This window comes from Emydura macquarii, unplaced genomic scaffold (assembly GCF_026122565.2).
Source record: "Emydura macquarii macquarii isolate MOO-44397 ecotype Brisbane River unplaced genomic scaffold, CSIRO-AGI_Emac_v2 contig_3128, whole genome shotgun sequence".
Classification (NCBI taxonomy): Eukaryota; Metazoa; Chordata; order Testudines; family Chelidae; genus Emydura; species Emydura macquarii.
In genome coordinates this window covers 2,362,664-2,383,070 of record NW_027133265.1, presented here as the reverse complement: position 1 = coordinate 2,383,070, position 20,407 = coordinate 2,362,664, and the positions used below count along the sequence as shown (strand labels likewise).

The window sequence follows — 20,407 nt, the reverse complement described above, 5'->3', positions numbered from 1 at the left end:
CAACCCCCACACCTGTCCTTACTTACAATTAAGGTTGAAAGGTAACATATTAGTAATTTACAAGATCTGGGGAGAGGGGAAACCCTTACAAATATGTTGCAGTTATCAACAAAAAAGCCAACCATTTGAAACTCAGGAAATTCAGACTGAAGGTTTAAAGAAACATATGTCATTTTCTCTTTACACAACAAAAGCATGAAGAAACCACACAATCACAGTTGGGTCCCAGATAACCACATTTACTAAGGCCTGGTTTACAGTACAAACTTTTGTCAACCGAAGTTAGTTTTTTGTGCCAAAACAATGGTGGTGTACACACTGAAATCTCCTCCCCCGCACCAACCCAACTCCCCTGATTATGTGACAAAATAAAACCACCTTGACAAGAGACGTAGAGCTCTTTGCACCAAACTTTTAGTGACAAAGCATCAGTGTAGACACCGCACTTGATTATGCCGCTGTAAATGGCCTCCAGGAAGTGTCCCACAATGCCCATCCTGACAGCTCTGGCCATCAGTTTGAAATTCAATGCTCTGCACACATCCGCCTCTCCCCCATTAAAGTCCCAGGAAATTTTCGAATTTCACTTCCTGCTTGGTCGGCATGGAGAGCTCATATCTCATCTTCCCAGCTAACCACAGTGGCTCCACACACCAAACGCTTTCCCGTTTGGAGCACATCAGAGCTTCTGGATCTGATCAGCATTTGGGGAGAGGAGGCTGTACAGTCCCAGCTCTGCTCCAGCTGAAGGAACCTGAATATGTATGGTCAGATTTCTCGCGGCATGGCAGACAAGGGCTATGAATGGGACAAGTTGCAGTGGTGTGCAAAAATCAAGGAGCTGCAGCAGGAGTACCAAAAGGCTGGGGAGTCAAACTATCGCTCTGGCGCAGAGCCAGAGACCTGCCTCTTCTATAAGGAGCTGGAAGCCAGCCTCGGTGGCAACCCCACCTCCACCACCACCACCAACAGACCCATGGATACCTCCCTGCAGGTCTGGAGGCAGCAGACACCGAACTCAACCTCAACGACGTCATGGATGAGGAAGTCGAGTTGGAGAACGATGCAGAGCAGGGGACTATGTCGTTTGTTGACATAGGGAGCAAGGACCTCTTCTCGACCCCGGTGGGTATGAGCCAGTCCAACCCTCCAGCTCTGGTGTGCAGGATGCAGGAGAGGGCAGGTCGGATAAGTGATTTTTTTTTTTGAGTTGATGCCACTTGGTTACATGAGATACAGCTGTCCTTTGCTTTGCTACGTTATACAGCTGGTTGAAGGGATAAAAATGCACAACAGTAGCTATGTTTGCATGTGTTTCCCATTCCCCTGTTCAGCTAGGAAGTGCGGCGGAAAAGTGTATTAGTGCACACTAAGATTTCACGGAAATCTTCCAGAGAGATCTCTAGGAAACTTTCCTGGAGGTACTCACCAATCCTCTGCTGGAGATTCCTTGGAAGAACCTCTTTGTTTCTTCCACCATTGTAGGAAATTTTCTCGCGCCAATCAGTAATCACTTGTTCAGAGATCAAAGCGGCACATAGTTGAGTAGCAAAGGGACCCAGTTTGAAGCTGCTCACATGGAGGACATGCACCCTAGCATCCTTGCTTACTCTCAGAAGTGAGATATAGGCTTCTATGGCCCCCACTTGTGGAAAATGGTGGCATAATTTGAAATTTTGTCCCTATCTACCTGAATCAATACCCCAAACAATCACCCAGAACCCCAACTAAATTATCCCAACCAGGGTTTTGTCAAGCCAGGGCTTAAAAGCCTCTAAGGATGGAGATTCCACCACCTCCCTAGGTAACCCATTCTAGTGCTTCATCACGCTCCTAGTGAAAAAGTTTTTCCTAATATCCACCTAGACCACCCCGACTGCAACTTGAGACCATTGCTCCTTGTTCTGTCATCTACCATCATTGACAACAGCCTAGCTCCATCCTCCCTGGAACTTCCCTTCAGGTAGTTGAAGGCTGCTATCAAATCCCCCCTCACTTTTCTCTTCTGCAGACTAAACAAGCCCAGTTCCCTCAGCCTCTCCTCATAAGTCATGTGTTCCAGCCCCCTAATCATTTTTACTGACCTCCACTGGACTCTCTCCAATTTGTCCACATCCTTCCTGTAGTGGGAGACCCAAAACTGGACACAGTACTCCAAAAGTGGTCTCACCAATGCCGAATAAAGGGAATAATCATTTCCTTTAATCTGCTGGCAATGCTCCTATTAATGCACCCCAATGTGCCATTAGCCTTCTTGACTATAAGGGCACACCGTTGGCTCGTATCCAGCGTTTTGTCCACTGTAACCCCCAGATCCTTTTCTGCAGAACTGCTGCTTAGCCAGTCAGTCCCCAGTCTGTAGCAGTGCATGGGATTCTTCCATCCTAAGTGCAGGACTCTGCACTTGTCCTTGTTGAAACTCATCAGATTTCTTTTGGCCCAATCCTCCAATTTGTCTAGGTCACTCTGTATCCTATCCCTACCCTCTAGCGTATTTACCACTCCCCCAAACTTAGTGTCATCTGCAAACTTGCTGAGGGTGCAATCCACCCCATCCTCCAGATCATTAATGATGATCTTTTCCCCAGCTTGAATGAAGCCTCCCACCAGGCACAACTCACCATGCCCTGGTTGATCACTGAACTATGCGCTTGCCAGGGGACAGTGAGAAAGAGATGTATTTTACAGTAACGAATCAATGCTGTTATTGCACTCACAATTATGCTTCTGTTCATTGTGCTTCTACAGATATATGCTTGAAGGGAAACCCCTCCATTCCTGTCGAGCACGAAGCAGCAAAGAGGAGATGTTCTAAGAACTTCTCCAGTCCTCTGACGTGGAAAAAAGAAAAAGAAAAAAGGGCATGGAGATGCACTGTGCCCGAAAATCAGAGAAGTGATAGGCAGGAGAGAAGGAAAAACCAGAAGCAAGTGATAGCAGGTCATGAGCACATGATAAAAGCCATGGAGGAATAAACAGAGCTGATAAAGTCACTAATAACACTGCAGACTGAATTATGCATGCTCGCTCCCCCTTGCAGCCAATACAAAACTGCTTTCCATGCCCTTCCTAAACTCCACCCACACATTCCTAACAAAATCCCAGCCCGTCTCAGTACCCCGTTCATTCCACCCCTTCAGACAGCTTCCAGAATGATAGCTGGACTTACACTGTCATAGCTCACACTGCCCCTCATTGCTTTCTCCCCTCCAGCCCAGCTTTTTGTGTGTGTTGTGAATAACTGTTATTAAAAAAACATACTCTGAAGAATAAGCAATCTTTATTTGTCTCTTGCACACGGTAGTTGCAGCTCACATTGATACACAGAGCAAGCTGGATCGTAGTCACAGCATGGCACAGTGCGGTTTACAAAGACACCTTATTGTTGCTCATTGTCAAAATGTCTCCTCAAGGCCTCTCTGATTCAAATGGCCCCCCGGTGTGCCTCTCCAATAGTCCTGACATCTGGTTGTTCATAGTCAGGCACAAGGCGCTCCGCTTCTGCATTCCACCCAAGGCACAGAGTAGTTCAGGCGCCTTGGATTCCTGTTCCGATTGGGAGCTCATGATATACTGCATGACCAACTACGATGTGTTCAAAACACTGACAACAACAGTGGGGAGTAGTGTCAGGCAGGCGCACAGGAAACTGGAGCCATTGAAAAATGCTGTGAAACACAGTCAGAAACCCATGGAATTATGGGACAGAAATCCCTGCATCATGGGATGTTGAGTCCACACCCATGATGCACTGCGATCCTCTCTGCCTTCCCACAACTCCTAGTGGCACAAGGTGGCAAGTTGCTAGAGAACGAATTGTGGACGTGCTTTGGCGACACGAGTGCTGTGTGGACAGGCACAAGCATTGTAATTACAGCGCTTTTTGACCATTGCAACAACACTTTCTAGTGCAGACAAGGCCTAAATATGTACAAACATGCTAGGCCTAGATAAATTCATATTGCTGCGCTGTCTGGTTTATTTCAGTTTCTAAAACAGAGAACACTGTGCATCACTAGAGGGTTCACAGACTATTTGAAGTGATATTATTCTATTCTATTCTGATACATCACAGAAACTCAAAGATCTGAAAGTATAGGAATGCACAGATAAGACTGCCCAAACCAATTTTGGTCCTGCTCCTGCACCAATGCCCTAACGGGGGTGGGGGAGGAAATCACACACTTTGAAAGAAATACCCTTATCCATGTATATACAGGTCTATCTCATGACTGACGGCAAAAGATTAGAATGCTTTTCTTCACAATAGTAATTGACAGCCCACGTCACCACACAGGTGTGGCAGTTGGGCCCCATAATCCACCATCTGTGCAGTTTCCCCTCAAACAACCAATGAAATGCAAATTAGCTGTAAAGTAAGGCTGATGATTGGTTGAGTTACCTTCGATATCACAGTGGTCTAGGACTCTTGGCATGGCACAGATGCATGCCTTGCTGTCGCATGGCTGTAATTTGTAAAGCCAAAAATGGTTGAGACTTTAAAAATTGGACAGGAACAAATCACAAATCCCTGTGATGACAGAACCTTATGATAGTCTGAATAAAAAGAGCTCTCAGTCATGTTTGTAGTAGTTTCCATCACTTCACACTGATTCAACAGACATTCTAGACTTCAGAGTGACACATAGACAGAATGACAAATCCTGGAACCTTAAGAACATAGAAATGGCCATACTAGTTCAAACCAATGGTCCACCTAGCCCAGTGTCCGGTCTTCTGACAGTGGACAATACCAGGTGCTTCAGAGGGAATGAACAGAACAAGTAATCATCAAGTGATCCATCCCGTTGCCCATTCCCAGTTTCTGGCAAACAGCAATCCCTGCCTTTATTATACAGATTAGCCATATCCCATATTTCCAGGAATTCCAGGTATCCCAAACCTGAGGATTAGTCCACTAAGATACTGCTGAGCACAGGCATTTCAATACACTCACACATTGTCTTGTGCAATATGATATATAGTGCATCTATCCAGTCAATGAAAATTAATCATGAAGACACAATGACCCAGAAAAGAAACAGCTCTTTAAAAAGTTAATGGTCATGGGTTAGGAAGACCGTATTAAACTATGATTTTGCTTTATATTAAATCATGTTAAAGTTAAAACTGTTTGAGGTTTATTTACTACAGATGGCAATAATGACGTGTGTAAGAAATCTCATTCCAAATCTGTAATGGCCCATTATATTTCCATGCTGTTGCTCAGTGCAGCAGCAACAAAGTTAAGTAAATCAGTAATATGGCCAATAGGATGCAAGTGTGGGCATGCACATGTGTTTTCAATTCTAGGAAGAGAAGGCTAGAAAATGGAGAAAACACTACACCCAGAAAGTAATCAGGCTTTCAGACAGAGTGTTATAGAAGCTTTGTGTCCTCCAAATTATCTGAAAAAAAATCTGTGACTGGTTACATAAACTTCACACTAGCATGGAAGCGGCTAAGGAACTGGTTTAGGCAGAAGCAGCCACACCCGGCCACACCTGCAAATCATGCCAGCACTGGAGAAGGAATTAAAATGAGGGAACTCCACTCAGATGGGGGCAACCCTGGGAAGGGAACAGGCTGTTGATCATCTCCAGCCCCAAAGAAAGTGCTGACAGCCAGCAGAGCCTCTGCCCTCACAGACGGAGGGCAGCTTCACTGAGCTAACAAAGAAAAAAGACTGATACTTGCGCTGGTGACCCTGTGAACTCTGCAATGAATGGTGATACTTCCAGGACCCTCTGAAGCAAGACAGGCCCATGTCCTGATGAGAGCTGACTACAGATTTTTTTTCCCCTGCTTTTCCTTCATACCTTTATTTAGCCTTTTACCTGAGTGTGAGCTGTTTTGTCATTTCACCTTGGAACATGACGGGGAAGAAGCAGCCAAGAGGCCCTGGAAATGGTTGAGAGCTGGCCTGCTTAAAAGACTGTAGCAACCGGACTCTCATGTGTGCTCCCCACATAGCTCCTAAAGGAGGAGCTCTACCACAGACAGATTCATGACACAACCACCAACTATCCATAGGACAGAAAAGAATCTGCCTCATCTCCTCTCTCTAGCAAGTTAGCCCTGGAAAAAGTTAAGCAAATAGGCAACAAGAATGATTTGTGAGTGACAGTTGTGACAGAGATAGCAATTTCCTGCAATATCCTTGAAAAACCTTACTGAATAAAGCTTAAGTATCTTTGGGGTCTATTGTACTAACTGCAAAGGTTACATATTACTGTGGGCTGGGACTGTATATAACCTCTCTAGAGGGGAGATGTGATGAAAACGACTATTTTGAACAATTTCCCAGACTAGAATGGATTTTGAGAACAATGTGTGTGAAGTGGATTTCCTGGGAAATACCTCAGAAGAGGTTAATGCAAATTCTCCAACTCTAGGTTATGCAAAAACAGTGCCTTTTGAAGTTATGACCTGAGGAGTGGGTCTTTATCTACTGATCACCTTTAATATGAGGCCAAGATCAAAGCCCAAACACCATAAAGAAAAGACTGAATTATTCATGGTTGTTTTGGTTCTGAATTTGAGACATTTATGAACTTGTGACCATGGGGAAAATCTAGTTGTGGGTTTTGAAGGACTGACACCTATCAGAGCCAGAGGCTGGAGCTGGAGTGACCTCTAGTAAGCTTCTTAGCTTGCATGTAGGTTCTTTTATTGCTTTTAATAAGCTTTCTCTGAAATGCTTTCACCTTAAGAAAAAATGGGCTTTTTTTATAAAGAGCTACGTGGTGACTTATAACACTGGCAATTATAGCTGTTTATAGCTCCGGGAGGGAAAGCAAGTGTAGACTCTGTCCCATTTACTCTGGCTTGATGGGGACATCACAGTGTAGGCAGGGAACAGTGCAACCTGAAAAAACCCCAGTCAGGAGGGGGAAAGACGCTGGTCTCCACCCAAAAGAGGTGACAGCAGAGGAGCCAGAAGCCTAGAACGGGTGCCCTTGTTGGACCATGGGAAGGAAATATAGGTGCAGTTGCCCTCAACTGTAACAACAGTGTGTAACATATTACTAAAATTTTCTCAAGAAGAGAAATAAGAGCTCCCAGCTACCCATCCCCTTTCTTGGGAGAGGTTACTACAACCATCTTTTTCAGAAGTTTTCCTTGTTTTTGTGTCACTGTAGGAGAAACAAGGAAATAGGACTTGGAAATGTCTCTTTGTATTTAGCAAGGGCTTATCTTCTGTTGTGTCGAAGGAGGGAAAAGTAGACAAAGGAATCCGTGGTGCTGGAGATATAAATTGTATCAGATGTTTCTGATGTGAAACTCTTAAATCAGATCAGTTCAGCTTGAATAATACAACGATTAAAAGTTTCAGATAAATCACTATCAGATGTTACTGCTGAACTAGCAACAGTGCCTAGCAGCAGAGTGAGGCACGCAATTCTTCTCAAAATAATTTATATTACTGGTCTTTCAGAAGCAGGTAACACCATCAAATACTGTGTCTCTCTAGCCCCTCCACCAAAGTTCTCAAAAACATCATGACATTACTAATAGTCTGCCATTCTCACATCATTCTGGTTACACCACCTTTCATCTCTGATAGCATAGCTGATTTATTCCAGTTCTGTTAAGATAGCTTTGTAGTATCAGGTGATCAATAGCAAGACAGTGGTATTAATGTAAAGGGAAGCATTAAATGTTATTTTAATACTGTACCATTGTGTTTTAGAAAACTGTAAGAATGATACCATGGAGTCCCTTCACACCCTGCCAAATTCTGCTAATAAAATTACCATAGGACTATGGTATTGCACCAATAGCTGCAGTCACAGTGATAAAACCTGACCACCATTGTCTTTAATATTATTTGTTGTTATTTATTATTTCTTTACAGAACGCACAAATGTTTATAGGTGCTTTACAAATATATATTCTATCAGCTTCAAATTGGGCAAGAACTTGTCCACTAAGATCCAAAAAATGTAACCTTAACATTAGGGTCCCCATTCACCACTGTGTCTAATTTTAAGCATGTCAGCAGGCCCATTGACTTCAATGCAACTACTCATGCACTTAAAGATGTTTAAAACATCTTACTGAACTGGGGCCTAAACTGGCTTTTAAAATCATCGAAATATAAAAACTCAGTCTAAAACATGGGGTTAAAATCTACAATAACTCACTTTCAGCCATGATATACATGCATAGCTGTCACAATAAGCAACATGTCAACCAAACAGAAGTCTAAGTAAGAGTTACCTAACCATAAAGAAGGTTCTTGTCTCTTCCTCATCAGGGCTGCCTATGTATTCTGATAAATTGATTCCTTAAGATATGGAACCTGCATGATAAAAACTATCTACAATTGACTTCTATTCCTGAGAATTCATGAATTTGGGAAGTATTCCAATCATAATACCGACTGTATATTTTTGGTACTTTTTGTGTCATAATTAAGTATAGAATCAAATAAAATATCATCTTACTTTTTTTCAGATCCATTTCTTGTACAGCAGCTGGATTGGTAGAATTTAATGTAGGCAGAGAGGACAGCCTGTCTGTGATCTTGATGGATGTGTCTGTGGACCAAAGAGTTTCCCCCTCTGTACTGGCAAATGACCATGTGTTGTCTTCAGGGGCACTGGTCAAAATACCAACATCTGTAGTAACGGAGTTGAGTGCTGGGGCTGGTGTAACAGGAGCCATTGAATCTTCCTGTAAGGCCTGCCTAAACATACTGAAGTTTTCATGCATTTGGTCAACATGGGATAAAGGGCTTGGGGTCCAGGATGATGGCTGCATTTTGAGATCCACTGTGGGAACCACATCCGAACCATTTTCAACAATATTTGGAAAAGGAATGTCAGATGTTTGAATGTTGTCACCAGCAGCTAGCAGGTCACTCCCGTTTGAATAAAAACATGTTTTTTCTAATATACCTGGAGGAGGAAGAAAATAAATCAACACTTACAATCAATACACTCACCAAGATTATTAGAAAGGACAGAAATTTGACCAACTAGTTTTTAAAGGCTAATATTACTTACAACACAATAACTGTGAAAAAATGTATTTTTACTTTTAAAGTCTCACAGGTCAAATAGAACTAACACAAGAATTTTCAAAAGGGCCACCAAGTAAAATAAAGCTACAACTAAATAAAAGCCACAATTACTGCACAATAAACATACTATTAATCACCATCCAACACAAATAAGTAGTCCTCACAAAACACAAACTAAAAATGTTTTAGCCTTATCCAGAATGAAGTCACTGGCTTTTTTGTTTTTTATTATTAGAACTGTGGATTAGAGTAGGAGCAGATGTGATATGTAGTTGTTCTAGGCATCATTTTATTAACAAGACTAGAAATAATTTTCCTTCCATTGCATCACTAGTTTTCACATTGCCAGCTGTATCTTTAGAAGGCGACTTTGCAGCTTCATAGAAAATGATGTATTTTTAACATAGTAACATTTAAAATGGAAAGTAGACATTGTTTTCTATGTATGGCATTATGCAATTTAACGTTCAATGCTAAAAATAGATTCAAGAATTATTTGGCTTCCTAATCTAGTTAAAGAGATTTTTTAAAGAATATATTTATATCTTAAAAAAACCCCAAAACAACAAGAGTCCTTTATATCTAGATTTCTAGACAATCGATGTATTGTATTCTATTGGTTTAGAGTAAAACAAACATATATTGTGTTTAGGTGTATGTGTCTGACACTTTCAAATAATTACTAGATCACAAAATAAAAATAGATATACAGCTGCTTTCTAGCATAACATTGGGATAACTTAGAAGATGACATGGTCTTATATGCTTCAGAAAATTCAACCCAAATGATAAAATAATCTGTGTTTAACCTAGGCTGTTTATAAAAGTATTTAATTTGTTGTAGAACATGATGAAGACATATGAATTACATAGAGGAGTAATTAACTTGCTGAAAATTATTACATTAAAAAAGGGTACAGGCATATTTATCTAATAATTTTGTTATCTGATCAGGAGTTATTTTTAAGGGCTATTTACATAGTGGATAAAAGCACTATTCTGTACTGTAGTATATGAAATATATGGTAAATAGGAGTTATTTTTGCTTCTAGTTAATTATTTAAGGGAGTATAATGATATAAATGGACTTGGAACAGCTAAACAGACAAATATATTCCATTACAAATAATTAAAGGGAGTTCCTCAGCACATAAAATATTTCATCAGCTGTTCTTAAGCACCCCACAAGTAGACATCAGTATTATTAATAGCCAACCCTGTTGTCTTTTCACCAAATGCTGGAATGCGACAGCGCCCAGTACCAAATGTTAAGCTGAAGTCTTAACTGTATACAGTTGCTTTTATTGTTCACGTATGCTACAATTGCTAGGACTGTGCTGCCTTTCTGAACACAGAACACCACTCTTTTTTGCTTTGAACTTCCCCAGTTCAAAATCTTTCTATGTCAATAAAGAAAAGCGAGCATGTCGTGGCTGTGTGCGAGGCTACTGGGACGTGACAGCTGTTGCTTCACAGCAGAAAAAGCCAGAACCTGACCTTTTTAAAAGAAATTAAAGGTTAGAGAGCAAAAGCCCTCACCCCACGGTATCAGAGCAGCCGTCCCTGTGCAGGAGGGAAGCCCAGTGGGCAGGTGCTGGAATTCAGTCAATCCAGCTGGACTGTAAGGATTGGGTGTGATTCCTAGCCAGAGGATATAAATGAGGGCCCCAGCCTGACCAGGAGAGAGAGAGCTGAGAGTATACAGAAGGCTGTGAGAGAGCAAGTAAGTCCCATGGACACCCTCCTCCCCCCCATGCTCAGTTGATTCAGACCTGTTAGCTGCCAGAACACAGTTTCAGTTAAGACCAGGACTATTGATTTTGTTATTGTTCCACATTTCCATTTCTTTGTGTGTTGCAAAGTAAACATAACCCTGAGGAACGGGCTACAAATGGCAATGGGCATGGCTGATTGTTCTTCCCAGTCTGGTGACCAGGTCCACTTGCCTATACCCCCACTCAGGCCCCTTTATGTCGTGTAAAAGAGATGGAGAAGTTTAAAGAGATCCTAAAAGCCCTGGTTCCAGCTGGAAACGTATTTTCTTGGCGCAGACATTGTGGCTGTCCCCCAAGGACCACTCTGTAAACCCCAGCATAGGGGGTACACTGGGGCTGGGGCTCAGGTGGGAGGGGCATGTCAGAGGTGCAATCCCAGACTATGGTGTAGCAGAGATTCCAGGCAGCACTGTGACCCAAAGGGCAACCTGATGAGATTGACATAATTTAAACAGGCTCTCCGAGCTTTGTAAGTTACACTGGGTGCCCCTCCAGTCCCAAGAACAACCCATGATCTGCAGAGCACAAAGGTGGAGGCTACTAACATGAGCTTCAGCCATATGGCTACCACCCTCACCATCTTCTGGGACTCTGGGACTTGGTCAGACTAACCCTGAGAGATGTCCTGACCAGATCAGCCCAAAGAGAGGCACCTGATGACACTGTCACCACTACTGTCTCCAGCTGAATTCCAAGCACAACATGGGATGAAATGGGATCAGACTTTAACAACAACAACAGCTCCAGCTCATCTCAACTAATTTCTTCTCTTTTATCCAAAAAGACAATTATTAACATTTTAATACCATCTAAAAGACAGTCAAACAAGGGGTTTTTTCCCTTCTAAAACTCTCACCAACTAAAAGGAAAATATATTGTTAAAATAAACGCCTTAATTAATACTTTACATTTCAAATATTTTAACCATATTTCCTTCTTTTCTTTGTCTTTAAAAAGAAGTTAAAATAATTGTAATAGTCTGTTTGCTATAGTACTAAGCAAGGGAAAGTCTCTGTATACCAAACCCTGACCTTATTTAACATTGTTTAATGTTAGGCAGCAGCAAAGGTACATTAATACCTTTAGCCCATATATTATATCTAAATTAATACAACACCCTTCGCTCCCCCCTTTCAGCTATCCACCTCTGTGGCACACCTCTTAGAGATAAAGCACAGTATCTTACCCAGAATGTGTGTAATATTTTAGAATACAGTGGTAAAAAAAGCCATTTAAAATTGCAGTATCACAGTTCTATTCTTTCCTGCAACTTTCTGCTATCCCTGTGTAACCCCCTTCTATTTCTGGGTTACTTGGGAGCCGGCAACACTCACCTGTGTGCAAGGGCGCTAAGGTTGTTAACAACAAAGGAGATCCTGAGTATCCCAGCGGTGATGTAGGATAGGTGGGAATCCTCTATCCACCCCCCTGCTGCAGTCCCTTTACTTTTAAAGAAATTTAAACTTGGCGGTGCCTCCACCTGGCTGGCCCCTGCACACGCTATGGGCCTTGGGAGCTTCCAGGACTAAACCTAGTCTGATAATAATAATCCTGAGATAGGTCTAACTTAACAATTGCACTTATGCAAACTAAACATCCAATATACTTAAATTAGAGTTAACACAACTTTACTTAACAAATTAAAGAAATATGGCATAACAGACTGAAACTAAACATCACTATTATGTTAAATCCACAGGGCAGCTGAATAAATCAATTAATAAAATTAATACGAAAACAAATGAAACTTGTCTAAACTTGCATTTACACTGCCACTGTTTACGCCACCTGCAGAGTGTACACGCCCCAAGAGTTCAGAGCCCTAACCCCTTGCTTGCATGGGCGCGCTTGAAGATCCGAAGAAGACAGCACTCTGTGGGTTCGGTGTTCCAGTTCAGCCCAGTTGTCACGCTGGAGGTTTGGAGCTGGCCCAACCAAAGGTCTGCAGTCCTGGCCCTGCTTGAAAGGATTCTCCCTCTGCCTCTTCTCAGGCCCAGTGAAAGTCTCTGTGCAGTGCCCCTTCCCTTACACGCCCTGCCCCAAACAACGGGGGGAGGGCACTCACACCACCTTCACTGCAGGCCCACCTCAGGCAGCTCCAGGCTCAGTCCCTGCCCTGGCTTGGGCAATGCCACCAACCTCCGAAGCTCCCTGCTGGATCAGGCTCCAGTAGGCTCTTAGCAGCAGCTTTGGGACCCCGGCAGCAGTCAGCAGCAGTTTTGGGACTCCGGCAGCAGGCAGTAGCCAGCAGCTTCCAGCCTGGGCTGCACTCCACCCTAGCACCAAAATGGAGTCCCCCATATGCTATTCCCTGTCTCTCTGGAAGGGGAAGAGTCTCTCCCCTCTTCCCCAAGGAATCATGGAAGTTGTAGTCTCCCAGGATCTTCCCAACTGTAAACTCCCAATCAAGTCCCAAGGCCCCTGAAGTACAGGGTGCCTACACCTGATTTTAAGGAATTTGTGGTTTGGAGAAATTTGCTGTATGTTTTTTACTGAGGCATTTAAAATCTCCCAAATGTAGATCTTTTCAGCAGCAGTAACCCCTTGCTTGAGCCTTTGGTCAGGCTAGACAGGGAGAATGAATATGCATTGATGTCACAAACAGTGACAATAATAATATCCAGTAAAATCTTTGTAGATGGTACTGGGCATGTTCAAAAATTACTTTCAAGCATATATAGCTTTATTTGAATAGTATTAACCAAAACCAAGCAAAATCAATGACTGTCCATGCCTACGATCCTTCCATGTTTCAAACTTATGCCATCTTTTGTCCTACTCTTTAAAAATTAAAAGTGGGTTCTTTTTATTTCCATTGGAAAAATGCAATTTTTGTTTTCAATCTCTTATATCTCAAACAATAGCTAAGGGGATTTTGTTCTAACTCTGACTCTTCTTTCTCCTCCAGCTTCAACCTCCCATCCCAGCTCTTGCCCTCTCCCTCATGTCCTCCTCCCTCAGCATGTAATACAAAGAATGGAAAATTTCAGCCTAAAAGTTTAAAGTTTGAAAGAGCTGTGAATACAAGAAAATGAGGACATATATTATTAGCTATTTTATACAAAACACTGAAAATGCTAGGCACGTTATAGATATATTGCCAGACAAGTCCCCACCTCAAAGAAATTTTAGTCTAAACAACATACAAACAATTATATTTGAAAAGATTAAAAAGATTTATAACTGTTACTCAATTGTTCCTATTCTATTCTCATACAGCCTTATTTCACTCTTGGTTATAAACCAGAATTATATATATTTCCTATAATCTCTGGTAGCTTCATTTTTTAAAACTTCTGTTGATTTCCCCAACACTTTTACATTTCCCCAGTGCTTCTCTCTTTCCTACATTAACATTTTTAGTTTTATTTTTTCCCTTTCCTAGTGAGAGTAACTTCCACCCTCTAGCATCGCATCCTCCTACTGGCTGGATCACATAATATCCCTAGGTTCATCCCCAGCACAGTGGCTTTTCCAAATGTACTATGTCCTCAGTCAATTGCTGCAGACTTCTTAAATACCTTAGTCTAAAATAAATCTTTCAAAGAGAGTAGGAAGGGGGCAAAGGCAGAAAGCTAAGAGGATGGTGAGGCAGAATTATGGCTTTTGGGGTGATATTACCTATGTACTTCCATATTTTCAAATCTTTGGGCTTATGCTAAACTTGACCTTAACTTTGAATTTCCTAGGTTTCTAGCGGTTGTTTATTTTTGTTTTTGTATAACTCCAGCGTTCTTGTGAGGATTTTAATCCCTAAATTACTGGCACATACCCTCAAACTTTAAACCTCATTTTAACAGAGATTTTTTTTTTGTCTGGGAACAATGTCCCAGCAAGTCTAGAGGAGCCAGTTAATTTCAAGGCTCATAAGAAAAGAGCACAAGCCCAGATCCTCAAATTATTAGGCACCTAACTCCCATTTTGAGAGTAGGTGCCTAATACCTTTAGTGCTTTAAAACAATATTTTATATATCTTCAGGGTACTTAGAGTTGTGTTTTTGCAAGGTCTTAAACAATACACTACAATATGCATTATATAAAAGATGCATAAAAACCATAATGTATGTACATGCATGTATGTTATATCAAAATATTCTGCTGACATGTGTGTGCATATATATATACTATATATATATAGTAAATCGTAACTCTGGTCAAATATCAAAATTAATGAACTTATTTGTTTTGGATTTGTGTCTCTAAATACATTTGGAGATGACTGGCTGATGAAAGTATATGGCATGCTGGCATTCAATATGTTTGATATAAAAATGACAGACATGCACCAAGCTCATTCCGTTCAGAGCAATACCATGCCAACAATTTTACTGATGATTTTCCAGTTGTTATTCACTATTAGAAAATTAATATTTTATTTAAAGAGCTGCAGAGAGTGATGAGAGCTAAGAAATATTCACATACTCTAAGCTAAAAGCAAAACAAAGAGGATCAAATGGCAATTTTGGCTGTGTGTGTGTGTGTGTGTAGTGAGGGTGACTTCGAGGTCATTTCTACAGCAGGAAAGGTCAGGTTAGCCTAAAAATGTGGTCAAACAAAGCAAAGAGCCTAATGAAGAGTATGTAACAGATCAAGCAGTTAGAGAGAGAGAAAGCACAAAATATTGGTACATGATTGGCTAAAAATAATTCTGTAACTAGTTAGCAAATTTCTACTGGTACCTCCTCAGCTGGCTTGGCCCCAGGGTGGTTCTATGGATATTGAAACGTATAAGGTTGGACGTGAAAGGCAATTTGAACACAGGAGTTTGAGTTTGTGGTGGGAGGGTGTGGGCTAGTCAATCCTGCCAGGATAGGCAAATCACTGGATGTCACAGCTCACTCTTGTCCCATCCCAAACCAGGAACTGATGCAGCACTGGGCCTGAGCCCTTTGAAATACATTAGAACCTCAGAGTTATGTACTGACCGGTCAACCACACACCTCATTTGAGACCGGAAGTACACAATCCAGCAACAGCAGAGACAAAAAAAAAAAAAAAAAAAGCAAATACAGTACTATGTTAAAGGTAAATTACTAAACAAATAAAGAGTTTAAAAAAAAAAGATTTGACATGGTAAGGAAACTGTTTCTGTATTTCTTTCATTTAAATTAAGATATTAAAAATGGCATTTTTCTTCTGCATAGTAAAGTTTCATAGCTATATTAAGTCAATGTTCAGTTGTAAACTTTTGAAAGAACCACCATAACATTCTGTTCAGAGTTACGAACAACCTCCATTCCCGAGGTCTTCATAACTTGAAGATTCTACTGTAATTAGGTTACTGTAATGTGCTTCATCTGGGATATAAACTGAAATCACTCACTGACTAAAACAATCACTGAATGCATGGCTGGTTTACTAAGCAGAGTTTCAAATCAGGAGCACATTGTCCAAGACCTGCACTGTCTGCAAACAGGCTTCTAGGGGGAATTCAAGGTGTTTGTTGTAAACCTGTAATGCCCTAAATAGTTGTATATTTTACTGTATGTAAATAGAACCCAGAATGCGCCCCTTCTGCAGCCTCAGAGGTGGGGGGGGTTTGTCTGGGAAAGAAAACCTTTGCCCCTTTAAGGATTGCTGCTTCCCCTCCCCTCCTCATGAGCTTGAGAAGAGGAGGAGGGTGGCACTCTGGCTGATTGGTGGGACAGAAGAGTGCAGCATAAGCCTGTTCACTCCCACACTCCCAGTGGGGAGGTCTTACAAGCCCTTCTGCCTACTCAAAGGTGCCATTCTTCGCTGGGAAGAAATGTTTCCCCCACCTTCCCCTCTTGAAATTAGAGTAGGATCAGGTTTGGGGGCCTTGCTGTAGGTATTATGCTAATCGCCTTTATGGGGCTAGGAAGGAATTTTGCCCTCACTGCCAAATTGGCCTGGGAGGGATGGGGGCTTTTTCACCTTCCTCTCAGCAGTGTAGGGACCCGGTTGGGTAGGTTAACTTGTAATATTCATTTTGTCACAACTGGCATAACTTGGCAGGTGCCCAGTTCAGGGAACAGTTCAGTAAGGGGTCTGGTTCCCTAATAAACTGGAATTTGAAGTGGATTAGGAGAAGGAATCTCCTAACGAAGGTGGGGAATAGGGCAGGGCACCTAATGTCTAGAGCAGTCAGGAGATAACCCCATTTTCTCCACCCTCCTATCCTTTGTACAAAGGGTGCATGATGAGGTGCCTTGAAATGGTGCTGAGGCCAATTTATTGAGGTGAGGAGGAGGATGGCAACCATTCATGAGGTGGTTCAGATTACAATAGGACGGGTGACCCACACTGAATGAGTTATTGCTGGATAATTCCCAGATGTAATTCCCAGAGGAGAAGTACATCCCCCTGGCTGACATCCTGAGAGCAAAAGGCTACGAGGTTCAGACCCACACCCTGATCGTCGAAGCCCTGGGCTCTTGGGATCCTTGCAACGAGTGTGTGCTTGCGGACCTGCAATGTCGGTCGGCGCTACGCCCGGCTGATGCGACGCCTCATGGTGTCCGACACCATCAGGTGGTCGAGAGATATTTACAACGAACACATCACCAGGCACAGACAGTACCGGGATGAGTAAACCGGAGTGCCACCGCAAATCGGAGCCAGGAAGACTCGAAGACCTTCCTCTCCACCAACAGGAACTTATAGATTAAAGGACTATCTACACCACCATCACTGACTCAATGAGGGACAATCCACTACTATGGACATATCTACTCCCCATTAACTGCATCCTATGTAACCCCTGCAATAAGTGATGTTCCCGAATTACTGATCACTTTTTTTTTTTCCAAATCAAACCCTCGACCCCTGTATCTGGGTTACTGCAGATTATGTATTCCTTGCATTTGTTAAATCTTCTGATCAAACTCTGCGCTCATCAACAATCTGTACACTATACCTGGATGTCCAGCAACTCTTTGTGTAAACTCTGTGAATTGTTTGTACTTTTAAACATTACCTTTAATAAAATTTATTTAATAAAGCGGTGACCCTGCTAAGCCATATTTCTGATTCTTGTCTTTCTGCCTGCGGTGTCCAAGACTACATAGCATAGGTACCTATTGAGGCTTTTATAAACCTAAATAAATGTAACACTGACCTAAGGCCACCACTGCGCCTCAGAAATCAGTCCAGGTGTCTGTAACAATGTTAATCAATCCCTTTGCACTGGCCAATGAGAGTTGCTTGATTGGCTCCTCAGGAACAAATACACTGAATACAGGTCATCCTTCAGCAGTGATTGCAAGAGTGCCAAGCACTGAGGTAAAATAACTTTTCTGATCCTACTCAGGATTCCCCTCCTTTATGGTAGAGGACTACTGTGAAGTCAGCATATAAGAAGTAATATGCTGTATCTACACCAGATCCCACAGATCCTATTTCTTTGTCCTTTTTCAATAAGCTTAAACCTGACTTTCAATTATGGTTCAATGAATATCAGATAGTTTTGTTTTCCCTACAAGAGGTTGCTATTGCTAAGCAGCTGTGACTTAGTGACATTGTGCCCCATCTACAGTCTTTGTTATTTAATTCAGAAGTGACTCAAGTTTTTTTTTTTAAATGAGTATTCGAAGGTGAAGGATACTTAACTTCTCAAACCAAAAACAGCAGTGACAGATGTTTTCTACTCTTTGTTGGAAGAGGTTTATTTTCAACCCTGTAATATTTGCATAGGATGTGATTACTCAAGAAGTAAAGTTCCACTCAATGTGAGTAGTAGTTGTAGAACATGGCTTATAAATGCAAGCTTACATTCAAAATGGTGTTCTTGCTTTATATTTAACCTATTCAAGCCATGGCATCAGTTACTGTTTGTTTTTATTTAAAATAATCCAAATGAAATCTCCTTTAACTTACTGTATTTCTATCTACTGCTGCTTTTCTTTAAAAGACAGACAACCCTGTAAGTTTAACATGTACCATTTTCTAAAACGTAGGCACAATTGTAAGTAAAATTGTAATGTCCTAACAAAATATAAAAAAAATAAAATAAAAAACAGTATGCGCCTTTTATAACTGTTAAACAAGAGTCAGTTTTGAGATTGCCCCCTGCCACACAGAAATGAGAAAGCTATTCTAAACTGAGCCCATTTCATTTTCATTTCTCATTTTTATAACACCTGAATTTTCAGAATGTCTTCCCTTTCTGCCTCTTTTTCCGCCATCACATATCAGCAGACTATGTAGGCTATGATGCACCATAAGATGACTTCTCTGTAGCCTGTAACGCCAGACAAATTTAAACTGTACAAAGTGGCTTTATAGGCTCATTTTATAAACCTCCACCCTCCCTCTAATAGTTAACTGACAACTATGCTTCAGCCAGGAGAGCAAAAAATAAGGGTCCCAATCCCGTGAAGTGCTGATTGCTCTCAATGCCCATCAATATCAAGGGGAGTTATAAGAGATTAGCACCTTGTAAAATCCAGCACTCTGTTTCTTTTGAAGTTAAATTTAGGCAGTCCACAAACCAGCTTATGACCCTTAAAGAAGGAGTATTCCCAATCCACACTCTCTCTTTCTCTCCTCTGTGACCCTGCCACTCAACAAGTAGGAGCCTCAGGTTTGTTCTGACAGCCAAATTTCCTCAATAGCAGCTGATACCACTGCCTGCACTTCAGATGAGAAGAACATTTGCTACAAAGCATCCTCCTGACAGGTTCACAAGTGTGCCATTATTTCTAGCAAGTAAGGGATAGAAGAACAAACAGAATCAAGAAACATAAGCATATAAAAGAATGCAAAAGCTGAAGACTTTCAGAGAAATGTGCGCCTTATTTCTGCAGTGAGATTTTAAACTAAGCATGACTTTTGTGTAGGGAATTTAAAAGCCCCTTCTTATATCTACTTTAACATAATTTTGCCAGATAGTCATATTAATTTACCCCTCCTTATTCATTACTTACATTGCCTTTTCTTCTCTGCATACGGTCAAATAAAATTTCATGGCCCATTTTTCAAGGGTGACTAGTGATTTGGGGTACCTTTCTTTAGACACCTTAGAGGGGCTTGATTTTCAGGGGGTCAGTCCTTAGCATTTTCTGAAAATCAGCTCGCAAGTAGGACACCCCAAATCTTTAAAATATAGCTGTACTGCCCCAGTGACCTCATACTGGCTTCTGGGTTTATTTGACATCAGAACTAGGCTACTCTCATCATCCAATCTGGAAGTGTGCATTAGGAAAAGGAGAAAGTCAGAAAGCTGATATATATATTTAGCAGGGTGAATGGAAACATTTTATATCAACTCAATACAATGTGTGCACATACATGTATGTGTACCTACCTCATCTTATGGAAATAATTGAAAATAGCAGCAGTAAAAGAACATTTTCCTACAAGTTTTCAATAAGAAACGGAACACTGCCTGCATACTGGAGCTAAAATGTTCCCAATTTTCAAATGGTCACAGTAACCAAAGTTAAACAGAGAAAGTTAATTTCAGCAATAGAATGTACATTTCCAAGCAACACATTGGAATTCTCCATTCATGCTTCTTTCTAGGGCACCAAGATGTAGTATGTGAAGACAGACTAATGAAGCTTAAAAAGATTTTGTTCTTTCCACTGCAAAATGGCTTTTTTTCATTCCTTAAAAAACAAATCTAGAACTGGTGAAAGATCCC

The 20,407-nt window shown here is 41.4% G+C and overlaps 1 protein-coding gene across 2 annotated transcripts in view; it reads right to left on the bottom strand.

Moving 5' to 3' along the window:
• The window catches only part of CORIN (corin, serine peptidase), a 268,435-nt gene that overhangs the window by 207,113 nt on the left and 40,915 nt on the right, over positions 1 to 20,407 (bottom strand). For both annotated transcript variants that reach the window (XM_067531205.1, XM_067531206.1), the window contains exon 3: positions 8,451 to 8,903. In XM_067531205.1, the coding sequence (XP_067387306.1) occupies positions 8,451 to 8,903 (453 nt within the window). The remainder of the gene's footprint in view (positions 1 to 8,450; positions 8,904 to 20,407) is intronic.